At 41.2% G+C, this 9,687-nt stretch overlaps 1 protein-coding gene across 4 annotated transcripts in view; it reads right to left on the bottom strand.

The window, feature by feature from the left end:
• Positions 1–3,518: 3,518 nt before the first annotated feature.
• apaf1 (apoptotic peptidase activating factor 1) overlaps positions 3,519–9,687 on the bottom strand; it is a 55,691-nt gene continuing 49,522 nt past the window's right edge. For all 4 annotated transcript variants that reach the window (XM_079654955.1, XM_079654954.1, XM_079654957.1 and 1 more), the window contains one exon: positions 3,519–5,178. In XM_079654955.1, coding sequence (XP_079511081.1) covers positions 5,032–5,178 — 147 coding nt within the window. In that variant the 3' untranslated portion in view covers positions 3,519–5,031. The remainder of the gene's footprint in view (positions 5,179–9,687) is intronic.

The following is a 9,687-nucleotide window of genomic DNA, read 5'->3' as shown; positions in this document are numbered from 1 at the left end:
TAGTCTACTGTGGTTAGTTATTTGGAGAGGGCAAAATGTGTACTGCAATAACATCTATTCATTAAGTTGCTTGGAGATCAGGTTAAACATATATATGTTATTTTGGAAATTGCATGTTTCCCACCTAAGAGGCAATATTTCAAATGATAATTTAAGCTTGATAAAGAGGCGACTTGTCTGCAGCAACTCCCTAAATCAAGCTTGTTTTAATTTATAATTAAGGTAATGTTAACTTTTCAATGTTTCAGAAAACACACCAGTGGTCACAGCTCCTCTGGATTAATAACACTAATTCATATATTGAGAGGAAGACCTACTTGACCTGTTAGCACAAGTTCTGTAACTACAGATTTGCAAAGAAAACAGGTCCACCCAACAATACAATCCACTTCACTTCTGCAATATCTCCGGCTGAGGACATAACGTCTTCAACAACCACAGATTAACACAAAGGAGACCTAACCATCAATACAGGCAGCCAATAAAGAATTTGCCCACACTATCACACATGAAATGCCCAGTGCAAACACACATCACACAAATAGATTGTTGCACAGTAATCATTACAAAGGACAACGTACTGTATTAAGCACCTATAAGAACCATTATGCTTAAATTGTTTTTTTTAGTAAGATAACACACTTGATACAGAATCATAACACATACCTCTTTTCCATGAAAATCTATTATTGGTTTGCTACATGTCCCATGTCATGCTTTTCCGGTTATTACCCGTCCCCTTGTGTGTTATGAAGGTTTTTCTGCATGTAAACGGTGTGCAGAGTCAAAACCCTTAAAGAGCAACTTCCAGGTTAAAGACACCAGTGAATAAATGTGTAGGAAAATGATGAATACACTAGATTTTCAAAAAAATATACAGAAATATAGACTACAGTGACATCTGGCGTCGTTTTAGTAAAACATTTTCACTTCCGCATAAAAAAGCTTCGGCACGTGACCTCCAGCATGTGACGTAACATGGGGGAAACAAGAGGGAGAGCGGCCGGTGTAACGTATTAATAAACATGGATCCCAATGCTAGTTTCGACACAGAAGACACAGAAGAAGTTGAACATGAATATTCAAATGCATATGACGGACCACAACCTTATAATTATGAGCCTGCTAGGCGTCCAAGAGACCAGGAGCAGCCAAGGATTAGAAGAAATAACGGCCATCGGAGAGAAATTGAGCTGTGGTGTGAGGAGAACCAGTGGAGAACTGGGCAGCTATCTTGGTGAGTGACCGGCGTTAGCTACAGAATGTTAGCTAAAGTCACATCACAACATTGTGAAGTTAGCTATCATATATCAGGCTATAACTAACGTAGCATTAATAATATAGTAACGTTACTGGCAGGACTGTTGATACTGATCCATAACAGAAACTAATGCGCAAGTATCAGCCGTATCTCGCGTTACCTAATGCAACTCCACACTACGGTGCTGTGTACCGGAGGAGAGACGCGAGATACGGCTGATACTTTGACGATCTGGCGGAGAAAGGTTGTGGAGCCTCCGTTGATATGCCGTTGTAAATGGCTTGATGGAAAGCAGGTGTGTAGTCGGGGAGAGTGCACAGCTGATTGCAGCAGGTGAGTGGAGGTTGAGCCGGGAGCCAGCAGTGACAGCCACCACTAGCTCCGGTCCTTTTTACGGTGGACTCGATGTCCTGACAGGCTGGTATTTGTGCAACCTGCACAAACATAATACTGCACCATGATTACAAAGTGTGAAATACAATGTAAAACTACCGAAAAATACTAGCTCACTAAAACACAACCTCTCAACTCAACGCAACTACTAACTATACCCGCGGTCAGAGAGCGGAGATGTTTATCCTTTGTGATGTGATATGACGCGTTTGATGTATGACCTTTAAAAAAAGCAGTTTTTAAGAGCAGAGCTCAAAATTGCTCCTTTCCCTCTGAATTCCTGCACTTATGTCTCGTAAAACATATCAAATCCTACATTCACTTTTTTAATTTTAATTTTCAAGCAAGTTTAAGCATAAATGTAGAAAGAAAAAAAACCTGCAAGATGCTCTTTAAAGTACACCCTGTAGCGAGTACAACTCTAACACAGAAAATATGAAAAAGAAAACGTCATCATCCATTTGATTCTTCCGGGTACGTGCTTACAAAAGCACGTATCCGGAACTAAATGGGCCAATCCGTGGAGCCTTTACGTTACGTCAGCGGGGCCGTTACGTTATGTCCGCGGAGCCGTTACGTTAAACCCCCGCTGATTGGTCCAAATTGACCAATACACACACACACTCAGTGCATGCAGCTCTGATGATCTCTCCTCCCTTGCTGCAGGCTGATAACAGACAGTTGGGATCGCGGTGAAAGTCTCTCTGCAGACCCATTCTCACAGCGTTTATCAACCTATAAACCTTTTTCTTACTCAATATCAAGCCACACTTATTGTTTTTATTTCGGCTGTGACTTTGTGTGTGTTCAGGTTGAGTTTGGCTGTGTTTGGCTGTGTATCCTAAACAAGGAAATCACACCTCCACGGAGCTCAGCGCGATTCGTACCGACAAATCAGAGCACACTGGGCTCACAGGGAGGGGGGGGAGAAGCTGCCGTTTAATGGAGAAAGTGAATACTGCTGAGTACACATACTTTACAGAGATGCTGTATGCGAAACCAATGTGAGTTTGGAAAATTGCATAGTATTTTTCTATTTTAGTATACCTCAACAATGGAATTATGATCAGTGGAAATGGCCATGACATGGGTCCTTTAAAACTCATTCACTGTAACGTTACATTATTTGATACCTCCAAGTCCCGAAGAATAGCATTAACTTTGTACTTAAATAACATAACAGAGCAACAGGTCTTACCTTAAACCGAGTGTTGGTTCTGGTCTTCCTCTGTGCAGAAGCCCCATCACATAAGGAAACACACCGAGTTATAGTTCATCTTATTCTTATGATAGTTCATTTTTCTGGCCACAAATGCAAACTTGGAGACGGGGCGCTCACAGGTGAACTCGCGGGACTTGATCGAAACTAGCATAAAAACAAACTTTAAATATCAGTTGCCGTTGTCCTTAACATTGGTGCTTTCGTCATTTTTTTTGCTGTAGTTTTCGTTTTTCTTTTTCTTATGTATTTGTTCAAGAAGAATTGAAAATGGTTAGCCCATGCCGTTTCTTCCAAAAAATGTTGGTTAAACCACCATCAGTACACAACCGGAAGTAGTGTTTTGTTCATAACGCAGTGTTTGTGCAGAAACGCCCCCTGGTGGTGGGGAATGAAATACAGAATAGCACAATAACTCAATATTATTCTTATTTCATGCAGTTTCTGCAAAAACCAGGGCATAAATAAATACCGTAACCTTACATTCATATACAATTTTTAGGGAGCTAAATGCGAGTAATTGAAGATGTCAGTTGAGAATATGTATGGTAGATACAACAAGAATGACTTTTCACCAGTTTCAAGATCAGCAGTTAAAATACCGGAGATTGACAGGTAAGACAATCAAGAGATAAACATATAATCTTCATCATTATAGCTTGTATAGTTTAATCTTTAACACATTACACTCAACAGTATCAATGAATCCTGAGCAGACATCAATTTTTTGGCCATTCAGTTAGAGACCTCAGCACTGTAAGGTTACTGATTGAGTTTATGCCGACTTTAAAGCACCAATCAGGAAGAGCACAACGTGAAAATGACATGAGCAATGTTCAGACATGTTTAAATGCATCCTGTCTTTTATAATTGTCTTGTCTTTATATGCTTACAACTCCTATTGGACCTCCAGTCTGTATCATCCATACAGAAATGAATACGTTTGATAGTTTACAGCATGTCAATGGACACTTTCCTCTGTCACACACTCATCCTTATTGTCAAATCAAAGTAAGGATTCATTTTTGATTTGCCTGAACAAAGCCACATGAGTAAAAGCCTCATTTAAGATTGTAACTCTTGCTTCAAAGTGCTCACAACAGGAAAGGCTCAGTAGTTGGACAAAATGCAGATAAAGATGTGTGAAGAAAGTGGTATAGAGTTACAAATCACCAGTATAAAACTAAACATTCAGCAATTGATAAAGCACAAAATGCGGCTTTTAACATCAGTGTGAAAATTGATTATAAATAATAAATCACATGCTGCATTTTTCTGATTTAAGTTTAAAAGTAAAAAAAAGTTCTGATGTACAAATGGACTTACAGACTTCAGTGGAAAATGCCTGATCATTAAAACTTTATCTAACTATAAATGTTTAATGCTTATCAAAGTGCACCGGAAGTTTTATTGATGCTGGTGGATTGAGAAGGCAAAACCCATGTACACAAAACGCACATACCCAACAGTACCTACACTTTTCAATTCAGACTAAGGCAAGTAGATAAAATGCCCAAAACGGTGTATAGTAAAGTGAAAAGGTCAAAAACATCACAGCGTTAACGACTCAAATGAACTTAATGACATAGCTTATAACGATCACATACAGCGAAGCATAAAAATCTCTCAAATGACATGAAGTTATGTTCAGCCTTAAAGCACTATGGATTTAAATGTATTATTCACATTGATGCAAGAATCACGTATCTTCAACTCTTGATTATCATTAGACATAGATGATATAAAAGATTGTTCGAAAAGACCTGATCGTCACAAATGCTACATGCTGCTTTTCAATGCACTTTTCCTTGTGCTCATTTTTTTTGTATTTGTACCCACTGTATTTGTGTAGAGTAGGAATCTGAAGACTGTCTGAGCTTTCATGGTGCACCTACGCTCCCAACAATGTATTTTCGCTGAAGCAGTTTGATTCTAAGCTGTTGTAAATTGGTAAAGTCAAGGTAGCAGAGGCAGATGTAAACCTGTATTGCTCCATTGAAATGCCGAAGAAATAATGCAGTGGGAAAATGTAAACGTAGCATCTGAGAAGTGTGTGGTTCTAGCCCCCTCAGTTTAGCCCCCTGAAAGTGTATAGGCATGGTAAATGTGGTGTTTGTAGTGTTATGTTCCTTTCTTTTTTTGGTCCATTGAAGCAGTGTCACACCACCCTTTGAAGGATGTAGAGGATGCCGATGCTGTCGATGGTGACGAAGGTGGAGAAGTCGGAGGAGACGTGGATCCTCTTCAGCGCTGTTCCCCTCGGAAAGAAGGTCTGCAGAGCCTTGCCTTTCTCCACATCCCACCACTGGACAAAAAGAGAGAAAGAAAGACGGTTGAAATGCTTTGGACTTCAAACAGACCTCACAGTTGCAGACAATCTTGGACTGAAAAATAATCAAGAACCGTGTTAATTAGTGAGCTTTAGAGGTGTTGATAGGTGGATTTTGTTACTGTTTCCAGTATTTATGCTAAGCTAACGGCACCCAGCTGCAGCTTCATAGTAACCTTCATGTGTAAATGTGTCTCAGTTTTCAGCATTTCTCTCAGAACTCTTTAATAATCTTTGATCCAAACACCATGACAACCTCCTAACCTATTAGGCTCTCTTCTCCTCCTTCTCTGCTTCGATCTCTCTGGCAAAAAGCACTTTCTTTCAAGATAAGATACAATCTTCCTATTCCAATCCCAAAAAACGATTTTCCATCTTTTCCACCCTCTTGGACCTCCCCAAAGCCCCTTCCCCCTCCTCCCTTCTGTCAAGCGACTTTGTTAACCACTTTGAAAAAAAGGTTGATGATATTCGCTCTTCTTTTTCTGACTCACCTTTACTCACTGCTGGGTCACCAGACCCACCGTTCACCCACACACTAACCTCCTTCTCCCCTCTCTCTCCAAGTGAGGTTCTTACCCTCATTACCTCTGCCCGTCCTACCACCTGTCCTCTGGACCCTATCCCTTCAAACCTCCTTCAGACTATCGCTCCTGATATTCTACAGTTTCTCACCCATTTCATCAACACTTCTCTAACTTCTGTTCACTTTCCAAACAGTCTCAAGGTGGCAAGAGTAAACCCTCTCCTAAAGAAACCCACTCTCAACCCGTCTGATGTTATAAACTACAGGCCTGTCTCTCTCCTCCCGTTCCTGTCTAAAACACTTGAACTTGCTGTCTTTAAACAATTCTCCTGTTATCTCCATCAGAACAACCTTCTGGATCCGCACCAGTCTGGTTTCAAGGCAGGTCACTCCACAGAAACTGCTCTCCTTGCTGTCTCTGAGGAACTGCACACGGCTAAAGCAGCCTCCCTCCATCAGATCCTCCTTCGCACTCTCCAAACATTTTGAGTTTCAGGCACTGCACTTTCCCTCCTCACCTCATACATCAAAGACCGTACCTACAGGGTAACTTGGAGAGGGTCCGAGTCCGACCCTTGTCAATTAACCACAGGGGTCCATCAGGGCTCTGTTCTTGGTCCCCTCCTCTTCTCCTTGTACACAAACTCGCTCGGATCAGTCATTAGCCCGCATGGTTTTTCATACCACTGCTACGCTGACAACACCCAATTAATTCTGTCCTTTCCCCACTCAGAGACCCAGGTCGTCGCACGCATCTCTGCTTGTCTAGCTGACATCTCTCAGTGGATGTCTGCTCATCACCTCAAGCTCAACCTTGACAAGACTGAACTGCTTTTCCTTCCGGGAAAAGATTGTCCCACTCTTGACCTAACAATCAATATCGGCACCTCTATTGTTTCCCCGACTCAGACTGCAAGGAATCTGGGTGTGACCCTAGATAACAAACTGTCCTTCACTGCAAACATTGCTGTAACAACCCGCTGCTGCAGATACACTCTTTACAACATCAGGAGGATACGTTCCTTCCTGACCCAGAAAGCAACGCAGGTTCTGGTCCAGGCTCTCGTCATCTTACGCCTAGACTACTGCAACTCCCTCCTGGCTGGTCTACCTGCATGTGCCATCCGACCTCTGCAGCTCATCCAGAATGCAGCGGCTCGTCTGGTCTTCGACCTTCCAAAATGTTCCGACACCACTCCGCTCCTCCGCTCCCTTCACTGGCTTCCAGTAATTGCTAGAATCCACTTCAAAACAATGGTACTTGCGTACCATGCTGCGAATGGATCTGGCCCTTCCTACATCCAGGACATGGTTAAACCGTACACCCTAGCACGTGCACTCCGCTCTGCATTTTCCAAACAGCTCGCTGCGAGGGGGGCCCAAGTTCCCATCAGCAAAAACACGTGGGTTTGCTATCCTGGCTCCAAAATGGTGGAATGAGCTCCTCATTGAAATCAGGACAGCAGATAGCTTGCACATCTTCCGGTGCAGACTGAAAACTCATACTCTTTGAGCGATAGAATTACAAACAAAGAACTGCTAACAAAGCACTTGTATAATAATAAAGGACTGGCTTATCTAAAGCCAGTTGAGTAGCACTTGAAATGTTTGGCTCTATGAAACCTAATGTACTTATATGATTCTGTTTTCTTCAAGGTTGTATTTTCCTGGTTGAATGTACTTATTGTAAGTCGCTTTGGATGAAAGCGTCAGCTAAATGCAATGTACTGTAATAGTAATAATAATAATCTATGAAGGTGTGTTGTTGGCAATAGGCTTTTTTCGTAATCAGAACTTTGAGACATTTTTGCTGCCAAAGAAACCATAATGAATTTAATGGTATTATATTACCAGACTGAAACTCACACAAACACTCTTCCTCGGGCTCCTTCAACACACACACACACACACACACACACACACACACACACACACACACACACACACACACACACACACACACACACACACACACACACACACACACACACACACACACACACACACACACACCAGCTTTTCTGAGTGATTCCGTTTAATCTCGGTTTAAAGTTGACATTTACCATTGAAGCTCCATCTCACTGGGATGAGTCATGAAAGGCACATCAACTCCCATCATGTATACTCTGCCACGTGTGTGTGTGTGTGTGTGTGTGTGTGTGTGTGTGTGTGTGTGTGTGTACATTCAACTTTGACAATAGACATGTTAACTTCATACCAATATGTTTCCTCTTCCTTCTGAATAAAATATGACGTTAATGAAATCAATAGGTTGAAGCTTATGATGGTGTCGGATGTTTTTGTCCTAAGGCTTTAGTGTTGGAGTGTGTGTGTGTGTGTTTGTGTGTGTGCAAAATAAACCAGGCCAACTCTGCAGGCTCTCGACAGACAGGCGGACAGACACAAGAGGTGGTGGCAACAGATGTCTAGTTTAAAGAACAATCCGCGCGCACGCACGCGCGCACACACGCACACACACACACACAGAAAATGGCTCAGTTTATTTCTGTTGCTGGCTGCAGGCAGTTGGCCATACTTCTGCTGATTGGACTTTCTCCACAGCAAGCCACACACACACACACACACACACACACACACACACACACACACACACACACACACACACACACACACACACACACACACACACACACACACACACACACACACACACACACACACACACACACACACACACACACACACACACACACATTTACAGACATCGCACACACATGCTCACACAAATAAATACACCTAAATGAAGCTGGTAACTAATAATGGAAAGGCTTCACACTGACTTTGCCATCTTTGAATTTTGTAATAAGAAGGTAGACATCTTAAATGATAGGAGTACAAAAATGAACCTGGAATAAAGGCTACCGTAACATATTATGTGCAAAATGTTGGACTCCAAGAAAAACAATGCTGCTCCAGCTGGGAAAAGTAATAAAGGAAAACCAATAGATCTCTGAAATGACACTCAGTATGTCATAGTTTGCTGTGCAATATCAAACCCATTTACTCATGAGGCAAACATAAAATGTGTTCCTACATAATGATATCTAATTGGTGGTTGAATATTAAGTGGTTCTAATTTAAAAGTCTCTTGGATAAACGTGTTTCTATAGTATTTACCATTTGTAAAAATTATTAACACTGTTTTCCTTTTCGCTAACTCCTTGTAATCAACATTACGCTTGCATCAATCTTCATCAATGCCAGAGAAATGTGAGATGTTTTCAGGTATCGGACCAGCTGTATAATGAACAAATAAAAGGTCAAGTCTGACTAAATATAAAAATACCCCATTATCTGTGACAGACTTTGGCTTTTCGTTGATTTGACTTCCGCACACAGGTCAACAATAAACCCGTATAAATGTTATGTTTAAGAAAGAGAGCTGTAAGAGTCAGACAGTCTGACCCATAGCTATAAATAATTCACTGTGCAAAGAGTACTCTCCTCATATCTCTGGCATTTCATCTAGGATCAATGAGGAACATTTTAAAGCTTAAAAAAAAATACTATAATTTGGAAAGAAGATTAAATTAACAGTAGGATGCTGAATCTGTGTTGTGTTTAATGTAACATCAGAGGGGTGCTGTGTAATTTCCTGCTGTCTTCGAGGCTAAACGTGACCTTTAGTCGAACCAATTAATCTCAACATGGTTCATAAATAAGAAACATTAAGACTGAATCACATGGCTTAACACTGTTATGATTAATCATTGCTTTGTGTGCTAACAATCCTCTGAAGATTACTGGACCACATGAGGTCTTTGATGGTGAGAAACAGAAGGAAAACAACTGCAGTCTTCATTTAAGTAAACAGTTACAGCTTCTTGTATTTTGTCTCAGGCTTTAACACAGATTTACAGACACACCTGATCGGGGGGGTTTGTTCCTTTTTTCCTATATATTTGAAAACTCTTCTTGTTTCCCTGACATTGTAACGT

This window comes from Notothenia rossii (assembly GCF_949606895.1).
Source record: "Notothenia rossii genome assembly, chromosome: 10".
NCBI classification, from domain to species: domain Eukaryota; kingdom Metazoa; phylum Chordata; class Actinopteri; order Perciformes; family Nototheniidae; genus Notothenia; species Notothenia rossii.
This window is presented reverse-complemented; position numbering and strand designations above follow the sequence as displayed.